General features: G+C 34.3%; 1 protein-coding gene and 2 long non-coding RNA genes across 3 annotated transcripts; 2 read left to right on the forward strand and 1 right to left on the reverse strand.

The window, feature by feature from the left end:
* Nucleotides 1-216: 216 nt before the first annotated feature.
* On the forward strand, nucleotides 217-2,502 carry LOC142520927 (L-type lectin-domain containing receptor kinase S.6). The gene has a single exon (XM_075624087.1). The coding sequence runs from the start codon at nucleotides 299-301 to the stop codon at nucleotides 2,384-2,386; it is 2,088 nt and encodes a 695-aa protein (XP_075480202.1). The 5' UTR covers nucleotides 217-298; the 3' UTR covers nucleotides 2,387-2,502.
* A 746-nt stretch (nucleotides 2,503-3,248) lies between these two features.
* LOC142520463 (uncharacterized) lies at nucleotides 3,249-4,454 on the reverse strand. The gene is made up of 2 exons (XR_012813927.1): nucleotides 4,346-4,454; nucleotides 3,249-4,175 (listed from the first exon to the last, which is right to left on the reverse strand). It is a non-coding gene; the product is annotated as an uncharacterized LOC142520463 (long non-coding RNA).
* Nucleotides 4,455-6,460: 2,006 nt separating this feature from the next.
* LOC142520462 (uncharacterized) lies at nucleotides 6,461-6,806 on the forward strand. Its single transcript, XR_012813925.1, has 2 exons — nucleotides 6,461-6,588; nucleotides 6,660-6,806. It is a non-coding gene; the product is annotated as an uncharacterized LOC142520462 (long non-coding RNA).
* The last annotated feature ends 17,011 nt before the right edge of the window (nucleotides 6,807-23,817 follow it).

Genomic DNA, 23,817 nt, shown 5'->3' on the forward strand with positions numbered 1-23,817 from the left:
AAAGATTACGAGATGAAATAGCCGAGAAAAAAACAAATGTTTATACTATTTCATATGAAACTGTATGAATAATGTCCGTGGAAGAGTGAAAAAAAATGAACGAAAAACAAAGCAGGAAAAGAGAGGAAAAAAAGTGATTAAAAAAATTCGATGTGTGCACAGCACCGGGTCCATCCCCCAACGTCTCGAAATCACTGTTAGTTTGTTCTAGTTAAACATCCGTAAAAAAATATCGACTTTCTTGAAATTTCATGAGCCAAAACCACTAAAAAAAAAAATAGCGAATCAAATTCGAAGAATGCATCCATTTTCTCTCAATCTCTTCTGGGCACTTTCTATTTTCTTCTTCACACCGTCCTTCTCGTCTCCTGCAAGCAATCTCACTTTCTTCGGTGGCGCTTTTTTGAGCAATAACTCCATAGTCCTAACCAAAGAAACCAACTGTTCTCCGCCGGCGCCGGAGAATGCGGTGGTGCCTCCGCTCACTCCTCTTTCTGGTGTTGGAAGAGCATTCTCTGTGAGCCCAGTTCGCTTTCTTGATTTTTCGACCAATGCCACTGCTTCTTTCTCCTGCAGCTTCTCTTTCACCATAACCAGCAACTCTTCCTGCTCCTTCGCGAATGGATTCGCTTTCCAAATCACATCGAACACGGGTCTTTTCAGTGTTTCTGACGGTTATATGGGGCTTCCGGAGGACTTGGAGACGTCAACCGAAGTTCGAGATTCTTATTTCGCCGTCGAATTCGACACGAGTTTCGAACCATATCTTGAAGATATTAATGGTAATCATCTCGGCATTGATGTGAATAATATTATGTCATTGGCTTCTGTTGATGTGGTTCCGAAAGGCATTGATCTCAAGAATGGGAAAGAAATGACGGCTTGGATCGAGTATAGGGATTCGGAGAAGGTGATCAGAGTGTGGCTCGGGTACTTGAGCCAGGTTAAGCCTCCGGATCCTGTTCTTGTGGCGCAGATTGATTTATCCAAGCAGTTTAAAGAGTTCATGCACGTGGGATTCTCTGCCTCGAATGGAAGAGGGTCATCTACTCAGGTAGTTGGTCGATGGAGATTCAAAACGTTTTTTGGGTTTCTCCCTTCGACAATGCCTATGGACATAGTTGAAGATGGGGACTGCATGATGTGTTCTCCGGTAGATTCGGATATACAGATTGGTTCCTTTGAATATCATCCTTCGAACAAAAGGATACTAAATTTTGCAATTGTTTTTGGTAGTTTGGCGGTGGTAACTATCATTGTGGCCGCAGCTGTTGTGATTTTCTTGGTTTGTTATCTGAGAAGGAGACGACTTAGACGAGCACGTAGCGAACGCCATATGCATAGGTTTCATGGCGGTAGAATGGTTCCAAAAATGTTGTCTCTCAATGAGATAAAATCAGCCACCAATGGATTCAATCAAGACAAGATTATCGGCGAAGGAGCCTCGGCTGTTGTCTATGAAGGCGCCATTCCATCTTATGGTTCTGTGGCGGTGAAAAGATTCAATTACGAAAATAAATTCGATGCCTCGATGTCTCGTATTCCATTTAACACCGAATTTTCGACAATGGTCGGGTGCTTAAGGCACAAGAACTTGGTTCAGCTTCAAGGATGGTGTTGTGAGAGGAATGAACTAGTCTTGGTTTACGAGTACATGGCGAACGGAAGCTTAGATAAAATTCTTCACAAACGAATGAGTTTGACGAAGTTCTTAACATGGGAACGACGTTTAAACATAATTCTTGGGGTTGCTTCTGCTGTCATATACCTACATGAAGAGTGTGAGAGCCAAATAATCCACAGAGATATCAAGACTTGTAACATACTTCTTGATTCCGCATTTAACGCCAAGTTAGGCGATTTTGGTTTAGCTGAGGTGTATAGGCATAGTTTTCGAGCTCGGGATGCAACTGTCCCAGCTGGCACAATGGGTTATCTAGCTCCCGAATATGTTTTCTCTGGTCTCCCTAGTGTTAAAACCGATGTCTATAGCTTTGGAGTGGTGGTTCTTGAAGTCGCAACAGGGAGGAGGCCGGTGGATGAGGAGAGGCTCGTGGTTACTGATTTCGTGTGGGATTTGTGGGAAAAGGGGATGATTAGTAAGGCAGCAGATCCTAAACTGATGAATAAGTTCAGTAAAGTGGAGATGGAAAGAACACTTGCGGTGGGGCTTGCGTGTGCGAATCCGAACTGCGACAGGAGGCCAACGATGAGGGAAGCTGCCCGAATGCTCAGGGGAGAGAGTGCCCTGCCGGTTTTGCCATCAAGAAAGCCGACTGTGAAGATCCAATCTGTTCTACCAGAGGGATGTGAAGAGATCATGAGTGGTGATCATATCGACGACACTCCGTGGTCTACACCTAGAACACATTTTAGCAGGCACTAGTGTTGAAGAGGGGAAATGTTGAATTGTGAACCTGAACTAGTTGTTGGCCGTCTGTTCTTGGTTTATATACTTCTTGCTTTGTTCTTAAATTCGATCATCTCGGTTAGTCGTTTTCGCGTGCCGCTGCAAAATATTAGGATTGATTTCATATCATGTTGAGTTAGTAAAAGATCACGCAAATGCAGAAATTTAAGCTACTTGGAGCAAATCATAATAAATGAGTTTAAGATATGGTCTCATATGAGCATACAATCTCTTTATTGTAATTCTATTCGTCGAAAAACTGACGCGACGTCGGATCAGATGGCTTGCGATGTTTGTTGTTGAATATTTCCGACATATTCGATTACATATGATCGTTTCAGTAAAAAAAAAATCCAAGTTACTGCAAATAAGATCAAATTTTGATCAATTAGAGGATTAAAATGCAAATGTAGATAATTATTGAAGCACAATCATCTAACCGCGTAGTTGGGCCTTAATATTGGTCTCCACAAAAATAACCTAATAATTGGGCCTTAATATTGGTCTCAACAAAAATAAGAAGGTAAATAAGGCCCAGACCGTAATGATTATTGGTCCATGGTTTGGCCCAACAAAATGGTACATTCCCGGACAACGCTGTATAAAGCTGAACCCTAGCTGCGTCCTCTTCCCGGTCAATATCTGTGCTCCAAATTTACCCATTTGTGGGTTGTTTTTAAATTTTTTTTGATCTTTTTACTGTGTTTTTTGTGACAAATTAGCTCAATGATGGAGAAAATTAACACATTGAAGTGGTATGACGGTTCTGATTCATCACTGGCCTTTGCGGATCTCCGGAGTAAGCAGCCGCCGTCGCGTGCCCCTCCCTCTCCCCCTCCGTCGTAAACTCTGCTTTTTCCTCAATTATTTTGAAAAATTTGCACCACTCTTTTTGCTCGTGATGGTTGGCTGTTTGCTCATGGAGGTGCGCGGAAGGCCTTTGATGATTCTCCGTCAGTATTCTAGCTGCTTGTGATTTGTGAAAAGCTATGAGATCTGAGGGCTTTACATTTTATTGTTCTCTTGAAGCATTTATTTCCCTTTTGTTGAGATTTGGAAATGTATGCTTGTGTTCAAGTTTCAGCGTGATTTCTAATTTTTGAAAACAATCACAATTTAGTCCTTTTTTAGAATTTCTTTTGGTAAATGGTTCAAAGGTTGCATTTTTTATAAGATTATCATGTTTGATTCTATAGTGAGTTACTGGGTAGATTGATTGATAGACTTATTTATTTGCATTGAATTTGTTAAAATCTTTACATGACTACAAAAATCAACTTTTGAGTTCTTAGTGGGGGAGTTTTGTCTTGTTTGCTTGGTCTTAGAATATACCGTAAAAAAGTGCCGATATGAAGTAGTTTAATGGGAGAGTTTACGCAGATCCCCTTCGTAATTTTGTTGCATTGAGTTTCTGCAATGCAGTTGTGCATCTATGCCATAGCTAGTTATTCTCGGTGAAAGTTTAAGTAGAAAAGGGCATTTGTTGCTCTTTGCTAGAATCAGATTTACTCAAGCATAGATACGAGTATCCTGTGCTCCTCATTATGGTTGAAACTAAGATTGTTTCAAGTATCCAATTGAAAGACGAAGATCAAGATGTATGATGGCATCATGCTAACTGAGTGAATTATTTAATGAAGCACTAGGTTTAATTTATGAGTAACTATCTGCTGTTTATGTTATTATGCTAATTTTCGAATTATTTGTAATTAGGATTTTTATTGGCCAGTTCAGGTAGAGTTTTTAGCCCATATACTAGTGTTACCTAGGGATTTATAAATGCTAGGGCACAAAATCATGGAAAAAGAAACATGTTTGATTCCAAAATCTGTTAGTTTTTCTAATTGTGTGAAAATTTTCTAGATATAAAAGCAAATCGAATTTATCAAGATTCATTCTTGTAGCATTCAGAATCTGGACATATTGTCTTTGTACTTCGAAGGAATGTTGTTCAACAAATAACAATCTTAGTGGAATTCGGTTTACGATTGCCATATAATCGTTGGATTGGTTCTTTAAGTCAAACATAATCAAGCTTCCAGGATCTAATTTGGTATCGATGGTTTTTCTATTCGATCCAAGACATCCTAAGGAAAATTATTAGAGCTTTGATGCTGTGTTCCTTCAATGGTACGTTGGGTTACTCTCGCTAAGTCTGCCTATGTGAATTGAGCTCCTATATATTAATTTTTTCGAGGCACACGGTCATAGATATCTGTAATCCAGATTCATGTGTATGTAGATCTTTTCTTGTCCAATTATTCACTTTTTGATGTTTCATATTATTTTGCCCAATGATGGAAACCATTAACACCTTGAAGTGGTATGATGGTTTTGATTCACCAGCCACCACCACCACCACCACCTCCTCCTCCTCCTCCACCTCCTCCATCATAAATCTACTCTTTGTTCCATGTCATGGTTGGTTGTTTGCTCGTAGAGGTGTGCACAATGCGTTGGATGAACCTCCAATTTTTTGCCTCTTGTGACTTATAAAAGCTATGAGATCTGAGGGCTTTATGGTTGAATTTTATTTTCCTTATGGTAAGTAAACATTTAGCTTTGATTGATTTTTGCCTTAAAAGTTGTTCTCTTCACAGCCAACCCCCACTTGGGATAAAGACTTGTGTGTTGTTGTAGTTGTTCTCTTCACAACAATTAATTCCTCACTGCTGAGAACTGAAAATATTAGCTGTTAACATGTCTGGATGTGTGGATTAGGTTCCCATCCCTGTCTATATTCTTGTTTTTAATGACAAACGTAGTCCTTTTTAGCATTATTGCATAGATATTTCAAATATTACATTTTTAAATCTGTTCGAGATTTATTTTTAAAATTTGATCATTAGTCCGGCAGCTGCCCATAAGTTGGGGCTGATGATGGCAACTCAAAGGTTTTGGAGATGAAATAGAATTAATTTTTTTCAATATGTCTGGATCAGCCACTTTGAGCTGACCTTCTTTTGCTGTAATGGGTCTAATCCGGCTTGAAATCGAGACATCCAGACCAAAAAAAGAGTCGGTTATCTCCCATTCATAATCGTAAATTATTAGAACAGAGGGCATTAGATTGGCATCTTTTCTACCCCTTAAATCTTTGGAGTTGTTAATTTTTATTCACATTTGGCTAAGGAAAAAAACATATTTATGTGAATGTGTAATCTTTTCTTTTTTTGATGGTGATGGTTTTGAATTGTATTTGATTACCGGTTTTATATTTTTCCTAAACATCCTGAGGACTTGACTTTCAGTGATGCCCAATGATGGTGTGTTACAAGGTTCTGAGTGTAGCTCTTATTTTGGTTGATTGCCTCCCTCTTCATCTTAACCAGTCCAAGTAGTAGTCGTCGTCGTCATCATCATTATCAGAAACACTCTGCTTGTTATTATTGTTGTTGTTGTTGTTGTTGTTAACAATTTACCATATGGGTGGTGTTGATGACGTGGGATTGGCTTTCTTGAAATCATTAGATGTTACCATAACCTTCTGTGCTCTGAGGGCTTTTCTGAATCATCTGTGGTTGTTTCACTTTTATTTGTTTATTGTCCTAAAATTTATTTAGTATCTCGCTGGATAACTGATTCTTTTGTTGTGATTACATTTGTGTAGGTTTTAAACCTATATATCTGTATGTTAAACGTTTAATATTATTATTTTTAGATAGTTCAAAATTTGGAAAACTAAAGTCTTACTAAATACCATTTATGTTTTTCTTATCTGTTGTTTATACCCCTAATGTTTCTTAAAAGATGTCCTGGACCTTTTTTCAGTTCTGAGTCACTCCAAATTTATTACTAATTTTGTTGATTGAGGTCATACTCCTAGTTTTACTTTGTAGTGTATGAGCCGTACTTTGTTTCATGTTTTCCAATTGTAAATTTCACTTTGTTTTATGCAATACATGGAGTTGTCCATAGGCGTTTTTTCCTTCGACTAGCATAGAAGAAACCTATCGTAATGGATGGGAACTAAGCTCACTGAAGATGAAAAACTTAAGGGTTGGAAGAAATTGAAGTGAACTCCATGGATGGGAACATTCTACTATCAAGGGGAACTTAAATTATTGTTGATATTACTTCATTTTTCCAAATATTGAAAAATTTAATTGGGAGAGTTTATTTTTCATTTTGAAGAAATCCATGGTTAGCCATCACAAAAGATTCTTAGATTTTTACTGGTAAAAACTAAAAACACTACTTTTTTATGCTTTATCAGTAACATTGTATGTGATTTTCAAATTTGCAATAGATATGGTGATTGGGAGTGTCTCAGGGAACATGGAATATAGTCTTCAGTGCTCGTAATGTTACTGCTTCTTGCTATAATATGTATAACAATTGTCCGATGTTGATAAGTAATTTACGATCGTCGATCAGACAAGTATCGCGATTTTGATATGGTTTATGCGACTCTTCTCTAGCTTTCCATTTCCTAGTTGAGTTTTTCATGTTTCTTTCCGTTTTCTTATGAGTTATCTGTAAATATTTACGAGACAGAATTTGTTTATCGATCAACTTTCCAGCAGTATAAAGGAGTTAGAGATGATTTAGCTTGATTCTATATTCGCATGTATTCTTACCCATGTGTGTATTGTCTCGGATTCACGACGATATTCTCTTGTTTATTTGGATTTTTACTTACCAAACCAACGATGATAAACGAAATGCATAACAATGTTTGGAGATATGGTATCGATTCGATTGCTTAATGAGATGTTATACTTGGGATGGTACTTCAAAATATCAATTTTTACCCTTTCAAATTGTTGCAATAATAATCCAAAATATCTAGAACTTCATTCACTCGTTGACCATAGCCTCAGCAATCTCACTCTGATCCTACGACACAGGAAATTATAATTTTTTTTTGGATAAAACCATTTTCAAAAAAGGGAAGAGAAACCATTCCTATTGAAGGTGGAATGAGAAAAAAATGTTGAAGAAACAGAAGGTGAGAGGTTTGCTACATAAATAAATCATGCGAAGAAATCCAAATGTTCAGGATATCAAAATAAATAGGACTAGCATAGAAACGAGTTGTTAAATGTGTTTGTCTATAAACAAACTAAAGTGAGAGCGAGGTTCTTTGATGCAAAAGATATTTACGTTGGTGCACAATAGATCCAAATTCAGTATCGTCTTCGGCTGTAGATTTACAACAGTTTTTGCATCAAGCTCGACAATCACATTTGCAAGATTCAATTCATGAATCCGGATAATAGGTTTGAGTAAGGCAATAACTTCGCATTCCTTAACAGAAGGATTTCCAGCACAATGTTGCGTTCTGCAGGCTATAAAGTCTCCTTTTTCATCACGTAGAATACAACTAAACTTCCATACTTGAAGACATAATCTCAGAAGCAACCCGATATCCTGATTTAACAGCATACTTCTCATTTTTGTTGTAATGTCATACCTAAGTATCTGGAAACGAAGTTTCCTGCAGCGGGATTTTCAATATTGTGTGTATATTTTTTCATTAAACAAACCATTTAACAAGCCAATGTCCCTTTGTTTAAGCCCTGAAATCATCAAGTCAGACACTTTCAGTGATTCCATTTTAGAAAACTATAGACGTTTGGATTCTGAAATCGTCATCATCTCGTAGCCAATGATCACGCCAAACATTAATGTTGGTTTCATTTCCTATCTTCCAGCGACAACCAATTCTCAACGATGATTGAGAACTCCAGATATTTTTCTAGACAAAACATGGATTATGGCCCAATTGGGCTGAGAGAGTCTTCTGGAGGGAAGTATCTAGCTTTGAATATCATACTTGCGAGCGTATCTAGGCTGGAAATACAGGACCAGACTTGTCTCCCTCACATTGCAAGATTGAAGCCTTGGAAATTTCTGAATCCAAGAACACCATTCTCTTTTGTTAAACTCAATTTGTCCCATGAAAGCCAGTGGATGAACTGTTGGTTATTTTTCTTCGAACCCCATCAGAAAGATTTTAACATTATATGGATTTCCTATGTTATGGACACAGGCAAAAGAAAAACACTCATACAATACGATGGTATTGATTGTGCCACTCCCTTATAAGTATTTCACGACCTGCTTTCGATAGTGATTTGCTACTCCAAGATTGAATCCGCGACCAAATTCTCTTCTTAAGGTAGCTGAAAATCACTTTTTTCCGCCACCCAATCAGTGATGGCCGGCCAAGATATTTTCCAGTATATGAAGTGGAAATGTCTAGAGTAAGTGTTCAACGAACCATGGTTTGAATTTTATTGATCTTGTGTAAAAATAATTTTTATTTTAATAATATTTTACGGTTTTATCTAATTATGAAATTTAATTTATCTGTATACTCATCCAAGATGCATAGAAAAAGTCATTGAATATATAATAGACACCATGAGGTCTGCATCTCAATGTAAGATCATGAAGCTAATTAAGAAACATACTGTTTATTATAAACTGGTTACTAGTTGATTTAGCCGCCTAAAATAAAAATAAAGGTCGTTCAAGCTTGAGACTAACATCTGTGATGTAAACGCCATGTTTCATTGGTAAGAGCATGAAGATGTTCGTTCATATAGATTAGTGATCATTTGATGATGTACCGAACAACCCTTTCTCGGACTTTCCATGTTGTATCGCTTATCGAGTGAAATAGTCCGCTGTTATGATTCTACAACATTATTCTTTTGACCCCAGACAATGTAGAGGCTCTACATACTAGTATTCATTTTGATCCGTTTACCAACTCCATTGAGGGTTATCAGTTGGCGAGGTTGGGTGTAGTTTTGAAATACGTACAAGTCAATGCATTGTAGTCTAGGATTCACCGCTTACCCACGGGTAAAGATATCATATGTAATCTGATGAGTTAATAGTGCAAGGAATCTCTTGTCAGAATAAGACTTGTGCATTTTAGAAAGGGATTTCCTCAGTTTCACATACCATATAATTATTATTACTCAAATATACATCATATAGTTATCGATTTTATTTGTAATTCTCGATATACCAATGGTTGTATATTCGGTTGGGATATATAAGTCGAATGGATCGTATTGTACATTAACCATAACTTAAGGTTCTTGCAGACACTATCAGTGATACCTAAGGAATCATGAAGAGATTCCACTAGACAATCTTACCATGATCTGATGGATGCAATCAGACTCGAGTTCTGACATTCTTCATCAAAGGTTGTTGAAAGGAATGAGACTAATTAGAGTAAGCTCGAATATGAAAAATGTTGTTTTGAATTACATGAAGTTGTAAACTCATGGTTAGCTGTATCCCGGAACCATTTATGGTCACACAAGTGTTGGATTATGTGTTCTTGTTGAGATAGCCAATTTCAAATAGTTGAATTTGGTGACCATAGTTTGATGGAGATCAAACAAATTATTTATAACTGGAGTTTATATGTTAATTACATGTAATGGAAGTTGTGGAATTTAACTTAATTGCTAATTAAGTGAGAAGAGTGAAACTGACTGTTTTAGTAAATAAGTTCACAAAACTGGCAGCTAAAAAAATGGATCATTGAAAAAACTTCTCCTTCGAAATTTTTATTTTTCATTACATGAACGAGATTTGTACATTCGATACATCGTCTGTAAGGTCTAGAAAATCCGAACTATGTAAGCTGACTGCATGTAATCTAGAGTTTTTCTAAAAATATGTGTTTACTTATTTTGGCTGTATTAAATGCATGATTATTGCATGGTTAGGTGTTCTGCTTCATCGTTGTTAAGGTTTCATGTATTAGGGCTTTTAGTAGTTTTTTGCGCTCAATCGATGAACAGTATACCATGGATAATTCAGGAAAAATATTTTTGTTAGATAATTATTTTTAATTATTTAATATATTGTATAATTAAGGGTGATTTTGGAAAATGGGCTTTTTAGAGTATTTACTCGCCAGATCATATTTTAAACCGGTACATAAATTTTAGTAAGCCAGATGACTTTTTGAGGGTTCGAGAAATATTTTCAAAAACGTACCTAAACGAATTTTTGTACGGGAGTGTTTTTGGACTTAATGTGCCTATTTTAAAATATTTTGGGCTTAAACTCCTACTTATCCTCATTAAATTTAATTAAGGCCCATTATGCATCTATTTTATATATTAACCCTACCCTGCCAAACGCCCAAACCCTAAACCTACCTCCAACAATTCGGCCGCCCCTCCCCATTTAGCAGCAGCATTCTTCGAAAATTTCAGCAGCTTTCTTGCCCAACTTCTCTGAAGTTTCTCAAATGATTTCTTCCCCGTCTCTCCGGTACACGTTATACGCGATTGTCTCTAAGTTTTGGAGCGTAAAAACGCAAAGGCACACCACCCTATGCCTCGTTTTTCTTATCATTCACATCAATATACGTTGGTTTGTATGTTTTTTCATGAGAAACCATAGATGTGTCATGTTGTGTATTTTTATGTGATTTTGACACAAAATACATAGTTACGCATAGGGATGTAAATGAACCAAACCGTTCGTGAGCTATTCGAAGCTCGATTCGATAAAAGCTCGTTTGAGCTCGTTTAATGAGACTCGTTAAGAAAAACGAACCAAGTTCAAGCTCTACAATATTCGGCTCGTTAGCTCTTGAACATGTTCGTTAGTAAATTCATAAGTAATATCTTAGATGAAAAATAATAATTTTGATATTTAATTTATTGATTTAACACATTAATTATGAAGTATATAGAAAAATCTAATTAAATTTATTTATTATAATAAATTGACAAATTTTAATAAGAATATTATATTTTTTTCTAAATGTATAATTTATCTTTTAATGAATTTAATGAATATTTAAATATACAATTCATATTTATTGAGCTCGTTTTGGTTCGATAAAAGCTTGAATAAGCTCGTGAGCCATGAATATATTTGTTAAATAAAGCTCGAGCTCAGCTCGATTAAAAACAAGCCAAGGTCAAACATTCAAGAGTTCGACTCGGCTCGACTCGATTACATCCTTAAATTACGCATTCTGTTTCTTCCTTCAAACTCATGGAGTGAGTCAAATCGAATAACTTGAATTTATCATAGTCAAATATTCACCAAATGTTGCAATTCAAATAAATCTGGGTGGCCAATTTTGAATATCAACACACTTTTTATGTCATTATCTTAGTCACCACCATGTGATTCAATAAATCACCAAAATTTTTAATCGCACTTTATACCCTATACTTTTTTGCAATTTTCATTGAAGGATGATTGATATAATCGTCGGATGATCAGCTAATTAATTGTAAAAATTTAATAAATTCAAGGTTTTCGGGAGCAACAATTGTTTCTGCTGTGAGCTTATAAGAGCAATTGACACATGATGCTTAGATTATTATACATTTCAAATGATTCAATTTGTATTGTTATTGTCAACTATATCTTTTCGAGAAGAAGTAAACCTGACCCTTAAAAGTTTTCTTCTGGTTGATACGGGTACCAAGAGGTATAATAGTTGGGGAATGTTTGATTATGTTTTCCATAATGTTTTCAACATTATTTTGCAATTTTTTTTATACAGTAGGTCTTTTGTGAGACGGTCTCACGAATCTTTAACTGTGAGACGGGTCAACCTTATCGATATTCACAATAAAAAGTAATACTTTAATCATAAAAAATTATATTTTTCATGGATGACCCAAATAAGAGATTCGTATAACAAAATACGACCCGTGAGACTGTCTCACACAAATTTTTGTCCTTTTTATATAGTTGTTATATATATATATATATATATATATAGAGGATATGGAGAAATGTCTATTCAATGGAGAAATGTCTATTCACAAATTGTGAAAAATGAAATGTCCACAAAATGGCTTTGATTGTGACAATATATATAGGCTTTGATTGTGACTATATATATTATATATATAAGGAATTTGAGGAAATTGAAGGAAGCAACGTTGAATATAAAAAATAATACAAGGTTATATATAAAAAATTTGAAATATATATTATATTCTCAGTCTCTGACTTAAACGTCGAAGAGACTATATCGGAAAGCGCTCTTGGCCCCTTTCTAACGATCCACTTCGTGATTTCAGGCCTAAAATAAATTCGAGCTCTGCATTCAGACGACTATCTCTTGCTGAAAACGAGCTCTAAATTTTCATTGAATATTATTTATATACTAAAAAATTCAAATAGTATTTTTTACCAGTCACATGTTTCTGTCAACTATAATATATCACAATCATACTATATAAATCCAAATAAACTTTATTCCAGAAAAAAAATCCAAATAAACTGCAATAGTTTAGTCAACTTGATTAAAAAAAAAATCCATATTTTCTAGTACAACCAGAGAAAACAAGCAACGAACAATTCCGACATTTTCATATTTGTGTTTTCAAAAGTTTACATTTACATATTATTTTAGAAAAACAATCAATAAAACAAACTAATTCGAATTGTGTTGTCATCTCTTTTATGGATTTTTGTCATCATATTCATGCTTTATCTCTTTTCTTTGTTTTTATAAAAAGTTCATTATAATCTTTTTAATAATATGTGTGGAATTTTGAGATTTAAAAACTATATCAGGTGGTATCGAAGCAAATCAAATCTTTTAAAACGTACAATAACATAAAAGTCGGGTGTCAATCGTTCTCATAAAATATAAAATTATTGTACTTTTCAACCCCTAATCGAATGACTGCATTATTCACAATTCATGTGAATTGTACACACAATCTTTGCTTTAATACTAACCACAAGGTCAATCACTTATCGTTTTATAAAAACGACACGTGTGGCGTGTAAAGGGTAATGAAAGTCTTGTTTGACGCGTAATTACTTGGGATTTTTATTTGCAAATTGTAAAATTTCTGCTCATTAATTTGACAAAAACTTGTGTGAGACGGTCTCACGGGTCGTATTTTATAAGACGAATCTTTTATTTGGGTCATCAATGAAAAAGTTTTATTTTTTTATGCTAAAAGTACTACTTTTTATTGTGAATAGCGGTAGGATTGACCCGTCTGACAGATAAAGATTCGTGAGACCGTCTCACAAGAGACCTACTCAATTTGTTTTCCCTCCTGAACAATTCTTTACTCCAAACGATAAATTATTTACACCATGAAGTATGGAGTTAAAAAATTTAGTTTTACAATTTTTTTAAAAAATTTTTCCTTTTTTTTGAAAAATATTCGAAACATGACTAGAAGCTCGATCGAAATCGAGATAAGATTTAGCTTCTTAATTTTTCTTTTTTCTACGAGAATATAAGGATGTGAGAAATGTTAAAGTTTTAAGATGATCTCGAATATCTTTCCCATTGGATGTAAATTCCAAACTTTTGATCAATTGGGAATGTAATCATGGAATTCTTGCTATCATAAGGTAAATTGTTATAGCTCAACATAATTATACTCTAGAGCTTTAGCAGTTTTTGGTGTGAGTAGGTAGGTATAATAAAAATGGATAATGTGTGATATGATGTTTCACATTGGAATATTGAGATACTATGCTTGAGTTTGTAAACGAACTTTTCTGATATCTTGGATTAATGATTTTTATATGATAGGTAATTATATTTATTAGAGCTCGTTATATGCGGTCTTGCTTGCATGCACGTGTCGAGCCATGTATTGCTCTGCTCGGGCAGCTCTATTTTTTCCCTATATTTTATACATAAATTTTTTTCTAATTTTCCGATAGTTTTTCGGGTACTCCAGAAATGAAAACCTGACTCAGACATTAGACCTTGCTACGGGCCGGGTTCGATCTGAGTCTGAGTCAGACCTATCGGGTCCAGGTCGGGAAAATCCAAACCCTTAACCAGCATGTCCGTGGCCGGTTGTGGTCCGGGTCACATAATTGCCGATTCCAGGTTCGGTTAACAGTCATTTTCTAGTCCGGTTCAACCCTTTTATTTTTAAATATACATTTTTTAAAAAAACATTTAAAGAGTAAAAAAAATAAATTGAAATAAACTTGCACAGTTGAACTTATAAAAACTTTATCGAGTATTTCATTTGTTCAATAAAAAATCTATTTCATTTGTTCAATAAAAAATCTATTACATTTCAACTTTCAACCTCTTATATAAAAATATATATTATATTTCATTATGTTCAATAACATTCACTCATATTTCATCCATTGTTATTTCGGATGTTTTTTCGGCGTCGATTTGGTTTTCTTCATCACTTTTAACATTTTGTGTTAGGCTACTAGTCTTTGACCAATCATTGAGCAATATTAAACTTTCAAATTTTTCAGTCTTAATTTAGAACGTCTCTCATATAATATATTTCCTCAAAAACTTCATTCAACCGTTGACCACAGCATTAGCATTCTCACTTTCCTCTTACAACACGGAAATTATGTATTTTTTTTTTGGATAAAATCATAAAAAAAAGGAAGAAGAAACAATTGTTGTTGAAGGTGGAATGACTACAATGTTGAACAAAGAGAATTTTTTTTGAAGAAACAGAAGGTGAGAGGTTTATTAAATTAATAAATATTATTAAAATCACATCAAACATTATATATTTTATAACATTTTTATTTACTATGTACGTCTTTAGATTTTGTATCTCTTGTTTTATTTATCATTCGTTTATCCCATCAAATATACATAACTGCCTAATTTTACTGTCGGCAAAATTAATACAATGGTTGGGGAAAATCATTTATTATTGGATGGGGAAAGGCGGAAAATTCACAGTAATGAGGGAACTCTATAAATAGAGCCTCCTCGTCTCATTCCATATCATCCCTTCATCGAGTTCTTTCTATCATCTTATAACATTTGAGTGCTTAGTTCTATGTTATTTATGAGGTGTTTTGTTATCCTGTTTTAAGAGTGTGTATTCTCTTTGAAAACACAGTGACTGGTTGTACACCATAAAATATTATAGTGGAATTCTTTTCATTTTTCCCGTGGTTTTTACCCTAAATTCTTTTTAGGGATTTTTCACATAAATCTCGGTGTCCAATTTTATAATTTATTTTCATATTATTATCTCAAGTAGTGCGGCACATGGGACCAACAAGTGATATCAGAGAATTGGTTTAAAATTTCTTAGAATTCTGAGTATGCTATGTGGTTGCAGCCTAGATTGATCTTTTACATCAGAAGTAATTTTTTGAGATTTTTTTTATTAAGGGGGATTATCTTTTCCAATCTACTAAATTTTTGTAGACATAATGACGGACATGTATGAGATAACAAAGTTCAATGAAAACAATTTTATGTTGTGGAAAATAAAGATACAACCAGTTTTTTTTAAAAAATCTATTGAAGATAGACAGGTGGAAATGACTGACGATGTAAAGTGAAATGAGATGAATGATAATTTTTTTGTCAATTTACACTTGGCTATAGCAAACGAAGTACTGTCAAGTATCTGTGAGATAAAAACAACAAAATTTATTTGGGATGCTCTGACAAAGATTTAATAGGTCGAGTCACTACACAACAAGATTTTCCTAAAGAGAAGGCTTTATATTTTTATTTACTATCTACATCTTTCGATTTTGTATCTTTCTTTTTATTTATCATTCGTTTATCTCATCAAATATACATAACAATGCCTAAGTTTACTATCGGCAAAATTAATACAGTGGTTGGAGAAAATCATTTATTGTTGGCCGGGAAAAGGCGGGAAATTCACATTAACGAGGGAACTCTATAAATAGAGCCTCATTGTCTCATTCCATATCATTCTTTCATCGAGTTCTTTCTCTCATCTTCATTTGAGTGCTTAGTTCTATATTATTTATGAGGTGTTTTGTTCTCCTGTACTAAGAGTGTGTGTTCTCTTTGGAAATACAATGAGTGGTTGTACACCATAAAACATTATAGTGGAATTCTTTCATTTTCTCCGTGGTTTTTATCCTAATAATTTTTAGGGATTTTTCACATAAATCTCGGTCTCCAATTTTATATTTTATTTTCATATTATTATCTCAAGTTGCGGCATGTGGGACCAACAAGTAGTATCAGAGCATTGATTTAAAATTTCTTAAAATTCTGAATATGCTATGTGGTTGCAGCCTAAACCGATCTTCTACGTCAGAAAAGATTTTTTTTGAGATTTTTTTTATTAAGGGGAGATTATTTTTTCCAGTCTACTAAATTTTTGTAGCCATAATGACGGGCATGTACAAGATAACAAAGTTCAATGGAAGCAATTTTATGTTATGAAAAGTAAAGATACAAGCAGTTTTTTTTTTAAAAGAGAATTGTTTGGCGACTATTGGAGATAGACAGGTAGAAATAACTGACGATGGAAAGTGGAATGAGATGAATGATAATGTTGTTGTCAATTTACACTTGGTTATAGCAGACGAAGTACTGTCAAGTACCCTGTGAGATGAAAACAGTAAAATTTATCTGGGATGCTCTGAAAAAGATGTAATAGGTCAATTCACTACACAACAAGATTTTCTTAAAGAGAAGGCTTTATACTCTTTGGATTGCGGAATCCTTATTGATGACCGATCATATCAATACACTAAATACTTTATTTTCCCCACTCACTTCTATGGGGCATAAAATAGAGGAAAATGAACATGTGAAGCTTCTACTACAAAGTCTACCAGATTCATATGATCAACTTATCATCAACTTAACCAACAATATTCTTATGGGCTCTCTAAAATTGGACGATGTCTTGCGGTTCTCGGAGAAGAAAGCCAACGCAAGAATAAGGAAGATAGGTTGGTAACTTCGAAGCAGACAGAGACTCTACCGATGATAAGAGGAAGATTTATGGACCGTGACTTCAGTGGGAGCCAAAGACAAGGTAGATCAAAGTCAAGAAGTAAGAAGAAAAATATGTAATGTTTTAAATATTGCGGTAAATGACACTTAAAAAAAGAGTGTACGATTATCGAGAAGAATTCTCAAAGAAATGTGGCCAACACTTCAGACGTTGGTAAAATATTATTCAGCGAAGTGGCAACAGTGTAGAAGGTAGGCCCAAATTTTGTGACACATGGATTATGGATTCAGAAGCGACGTGACACATGATGTCTCGAAGAGAATGGTTTGATCATTATGAACCAGTCTCAAGAGGATCTGTAATCATGGGAAATGATCATGCCTTGGAAATCGCTGGGATCGTACTATCGAAATAAAAATGTGAGATGACACCATTCACACTATATAGGAGGTACGTCATGTGAAGGAGCTGACGATAAATCTTTTGTCCTTGGGGCAATTGGATGATATCGGGTACAAAACCCGTATCGAGAACGAGATCATGAAAATTGTGAAGGGTGCGCTTGTGGTTATGAAACCGTAAAAATTTGATGCAAATTTGTACGTACTTTTGGGAGAAACACACGAAGAGGCGAAACTAACTGTTGCATCAATTGGTTTGGGTGAAGAATTAATAGTGTTATGGCATAAAAAGCTCGAGCATATGTGAAAACGAGGGTTGAAAATTATCTCATAACGGAAGCTGCTGTTGGGACTTAAAAAATGTCATTACTCTTTGTGAGCATTATATTACTAGTAAACAACACAGATTAAAGTTTGACACTTTCAATGCAAAAATAAAAAGCATATTGGAGCTGATTCATTCGGATTTTTTGCAAACACCGGTTATATCCCTAGGAGGAGCAAGATACTTTGTCTCGTTCATTGATTATTTCTCTAGGAGATGTTTGTTTATATAAGTCATTTTGGGCAGAAGCAATTAAAACCGTTTGTTATATTATCAATTGTTCTCCTTCAGTGGCGATTGATACGAAGACTTTGATGAAGATATGGACTGAGAAGCCGACCGATTATTCTCATTTTCAAAGATTTGGAAGTTCTGTGTAAGTTCTGTACAATGATCAAGAAAGATCGAAGTTGGATTCGAAATCAAGAAAATGTATCTTCTTGGGTTATGTTAATGGAGTAAAAATGTTTTGCTTATGGGATTCTACTGTCCACAAGCTTGTCATCGACAGATATGTTACCTTCGAGAAAGATAATGTAAAGCGAGACAAAGGCACGATGAATTCAGAAACTACTATATTTCAGGTGAAAAATAAGACGGACAAAGTTCAAATTTCTTGTGAAGCAGTACCAGAGCACGAAGAATAAGAACATGTTGGTCTAAGGTTTCCTGAGGCAGTCAATTTGAGACAGAAAACCACTAGGTTGTCTTTCAGATTATGTAACTGAAAGCAATATTACATATTGACTATTATCAGAGGATGGCGAGCCATCGAGTTTCCACGAGGCTACTCAAAGCTCAGATGTATCTTTGTGGATGATTGCAATGCAAGAAGAGTTTGATGTATTAGAGAAGAATAAAACTTGGGTGTGTGTTCTCTTTAGAAGTATAGTGAGTTGTTGTACACCATAAAGTATTATAGTGGAATTCTTTTTATCTTGCCCGTGATTTTTACCATAATAATTTTTTAGTTGTTTTGTACGTAAATCTCGATGTCCAGTTTTATACTTTATTTTCATTTTATTATCTCAAGTTATCGCACGTAGGATCAACATTTACATCCAATGATCGTTTTCATGTGAGGGATCCATAAAAAAAAATAATGAATTTCATGATTCATGATTGAAAATAAATTTAGAAGACGTGAATAAATTTATCTCAAAAAATATTTTGGTTGGGTTACAACACTAAAATTTTATTCTTATCAGTTGTGTTTTCAGTAAGTCAATCAGAATGAACTGTGCAGAAGTAGACTGACAGAGAGTGTTCGAACAAATGATTCATCAAGAAAATCAGTTGGGTTATACTGAATACTATTTACGATAGGCAAACTGAAAAGTGAATTTAGTAAAAGACTTCGCTAATTACAAACAATTTGAAATCATCAATTCCAGTATGACTTAACATTGCCTAACTAAAACTTTTATTAAGCTTCAATAGATAATGATTTGAGCAGTAAGACTTCTTACACTCAATCAAGCAGATTTCAAAAGGAAATTATAAGCACAAATTTGATCCTCAAAATGATCAGATAATAACTTATTAACGTGTGCTGGCTTTTTAGTTTGGCTAGCAGAAAGCTTCATCAGAGATATAGATAGTGTAATCGTGTAATCTTTAGAGCTTGTTCAACGGATCTATTTATATCTTAATCTGCAACGTTAATCTTTTCAAAATGATATATCTGTTTCCAAATACAGATGTTGTTGTTATCATGTCACCGTCCTCTCTGACATATCCTGGTAGTGCGCAGAAACATGACATTATGTTAACATTGAGTTATTATTGGTACAGAAAACTTTATCTGCAATTTCAACTGGGCTATGATCCTTTATCACCGATTATATTGATTCTTCGGGGAACATTTGGACTTAGACTGACTGATCGTCTTAAATATACTGTCAGTTGGACTTCATCAGTATCCTTGGATCAGTTTGACTATCAGTACCCTTATTTTGATTTATCAGTCTGCCTTTGTAATCAGTTAGTCTCATCAGAAAACTTCATCTTATGAATATTCAGTTTTCCTTCTTAAATTCAATTAGGTTAGACTCTTTAATTATCCGTCGGATCAATAACCTTGTTAAATCATTAAAACTTAAAATATTCCAACCCCATGTATAAGAATGAACATGAATTTTTCGGACAAGCCGTCATTCCTATCCAATTGGCCTGGCCTTGACCATTTTGGACATCGATTTTCCGAATGGCAGTAACTCAAATCTTATTCGTTAGTTGAGTTTCTTGAGAAGTCGGGCAATAGTTAAACTATTTTGTCAATGTTGAACTAAATATTGGCAACTCATTCCCAATTGGCATCATATATATATATATATATATATATATATATATATATATATTGATAATGTATACTTCTAGATGATTTGTTCTATTGTAATAAATAATGTACGTATAAAATAAGACATTAAAAAAAAAAGACGATTCGGATTTGGTCCATGTTGGGATTTTCTTTCACATTAAGTGAGTCAAATTGAATAACTAGAATTTATCATAGTCAAATATTCATCAAATGATGCAATTCAATAGAATATGAGGACTTTTTTGGTTGGCCAATTTTGAATATTTAAAAAAAATAGAGGGCCCTTTTTTTTATGTCATCAGCTTACTCGCACAAGCATATGTCATTCAAGCAATTTAAACCCTAATTTATTTATTTTTTTTTGAGATTTTATTTGAAGGATGATTTATATAATTAATGTAGGATGATCACCTAATTAATTGTAATAATTTAATCAACTCAATGTTTTCGGGGGCAACAATTGTTTCTGTTGTGAGCATGTGAGAGCAATCGAAACGTGATACTTAGATTATTATGCAGTTTAAATGATTCAATTCATACTTTTATTGTCAACTATAGCTTTTTGAGAAGAAATAAACACGATCTTTAAAAATTTTCTTTTGGCCGATACTAGGTAAAAAGAGGTATGAGAGTCAGGGGAATGTTTGATTATGTTTTTCATAATGTTTCCAAAATTATTTTGCTATTTTATATATATATATATTTGTTAATAAAAAAATAATTATTATTTTATTTTCAACTCACTCACAAGAATAATTCTATTTATTATATCACATCCTAACATAATATATTTAATTTCCACCATAAAACAGATGATGTTTATCTGATCAAGCGACTGCAACTGTACCAATAGTATTTTTCTTGGTATAAGAAAATATATTTATAGGAAATCTTTTTATAAATCACTAGAATTATGAGCAAAAAATAAAAGTGTTTCAAGTACTTTTATAACTCATGTTTTACAAAAAAATTTAAATATTTAAATAATTATATTCGATAAATTGGGGGAAATATCCAAAATTAAAACTGTTTTTAAGTTCAGTTTCTAGTAATTATATTTTAACTTTGCACTCTCTAGTGAGATAATATTGTATTTTCAACTCCCTAAGATAATATTATTTTATATTTTATAAGGAAAAAAAATCTAAACTCAAAATCTAGCTTATAAAGTACCACGTTTTGTATCAACGTGTACCACATCTTCGAAGATCCAATAATGCAAATTCATGCAAACTATATACTGTGGGGACCCGGACGCTAATCATATTCTTAATCATCATTAGGACAATTTAATCAATTATAATAAACAGGGTCTAATTTTTTTTTTAAATTGCGGAACGTAATGGAATACATGCAAATATACATTTCAGTATATTAAAAGTACAAGTCTGGTACTATATATACAATCATTCAACTAAGGTTTAACAACTAATTGTCAAGTGTCCAAACCCTATCTATAATCCAAGTCCGTAGTCTCCACTCTAATCACGATCTATCTTCATCTCCTCGACCCTGAACCTGTCCCACCTGTTGTCATGCACACATACAAACACGACAACAGTCGGATAACTCCGGTGAGAAACAAATCCCAGTATAAATCAACGAAACATGCAGTTATATCAACAATGTAAAAGCATGTAAAACATGTAACAAATATCAGTAACATGTAACAAAATCAGAAACATAATCAATATAAAATCGCCAATCAGACTCGTGACTCTACGTTTCAGACTAGACTCAATCCTAGTCTAGGGATCCCGGTTTCCAGACGTTGGCATTCCATATCGATCAACAGTAATAGAAGAAACTCCAATTCTATCCACATCGATATAGTGTCGATCACCAGTAATAGAAGAAACTCCAATTCTATCCACATCGATTGCCAATCGTCCGGTGACCTATACATGATAGACTTTGGCACTTTCGCCAATTTACTATCTTTTGACATCGTGCAATGTGCCCGTGGCGATCCCACCACTATCAGGCACTTCTGTCACAAGATCACTCGACTAATACCTGCTTTCTATACATTCATAGAACAAGCATATCAAGTCAAATCAATGAACATAGTAATAAGAAGTATGTGATTTAGGGAAACTCAGGTATATCATACTATACTCGAGTCTATCTCCCGGTACCACATTGACTTATACCTTTCGTTTGTAGTCTCGGTCTGAAGCAATATCAGTTCTGAACTCAAGACTGTCTCTGTAAATCTGAAACGACATATCGAGAATCATAATATCAATATTCCATTCTCAATTCAACACTGAATCTGATTAATCCGGATTTAATTCAATTCACGGCATAACGGCACAATCTCAGTATCCCCATCAATACCATATCAACAGACATCAATTACAAATCATAACTCATATCCGATACAGTCTGTAATTCATTCATAATCCAAATCTGTCCGATTTCAAATCAATATAATCATAAAATCATAACAATTCCATAATCAGTCTGTTTTTCAATCTGACTTCGATTCTATGATGTCTAACATGTCAAGAACATCATATATGAATTATATCAAATTCCTACAATATCATATTTTCAAAATATATCAAAACGTAACAAAACTTACGTCCCGTGGTAGCCTGCGTTGATAGGAACACAATACTGAAGTCGGATTCTAAATCGGTTTCTAAATCGGTCGGCCGGATTTCTCACAAACTGAATTCTAAAATTATGAATTGGAAAATTGCTCTGAACCCTTCGTTCCTTCCTTTTTCTGATTCTCAAGGATGAAAACAATTCTTATATGTATATATATATATACCCACGATGTATGATAGACCAAGTGTCAATTTCCCCTTTTGCATGTCTCGCGCATATGCGCGACATCCATTGGCGCATATGCGCGAGACCTACTGGTCTCGGCCCTTGGCAGCTCGCGCATATGCGCGTCCATCTTCTGCGCATATGCGCGAGGCTCTCTGGACATCTCGCGCATGTGCGCGCTCCCCGTCGCGCATGTGCGCCCACTTCTCTGGAGTTGACTTTGAACCCTCACACAACTCGCGCATGTGCGCGCACACCCACCGCGCATATACGCGAGACCCTCTGCCCGTTTCGCGCATGTGCGCGTCTCATGTCACGCATGTGCGCGAAAGGCACTGTCCTCGCACTTACATCTTTTCATGCTGAATCAAATCGTGTCCCGATTAATCCTCTCCTAATCATATCAAATTATAAATCAATAATTACAGATTACTAGGATTAAATTCTCGGGCATTACATATACCAACGTAGATTTAATTAATATCATTATTCTATCAAATAACAATAACTATATAATGTATTATATGCAAATTTAATGAAATGATATGAAATAAGATATAAACTAAGTTTTAGTTTCACCACTTATCGTAAATTATCAAAAAACCCATTACTATTTTATCACCTTGTGATGTCTTGTTGCCACAATTAAAATATTTATATTATCAACTTTTTTCTCAAGGAGAACAATAGAAGTTGTGTACAAATTAGTTTGAACGTTTTTTCATATAAGTATTATGGTATCGTACGTTTGTGATAGATGATATACATGAGATGATAGTGCCGATGTATATGTTAAGGTGTATCACATGTTCAATTTTATTGTACCACAATCTAACTAATAAAGTACCATGTTTTGTGTCAAAATGTACCACTTTATCGAAGATCTAGTACTACAAATTCATGCAGACTAT

Source organism: Primulina tabacum, chromosome 12 (genome assembly GCF_025594145.1).
Source record: "Primulina tabacum isolate GXHZ01 chromosome 12, ASM2559414v2, whole genome shotgun sequence".
NCBI classification, from domain to species: domain Eukaryota; kingdom Viridiplantae; phylum Streptophyta; class Magnoliopsida; order Lamiales; family Gesneriaceae; genus Primulina; species Primulina tabacum.

What these genes read in the sequence shown, in the direction of transcription:
- LOC142520927 (XM_075624087.1), top strand. Translation starts at nt 299, where the DNA reads ATGCATCCATTTTCTCTCAATCTCTTCTGGGCACTTTCTATTTTCTTC.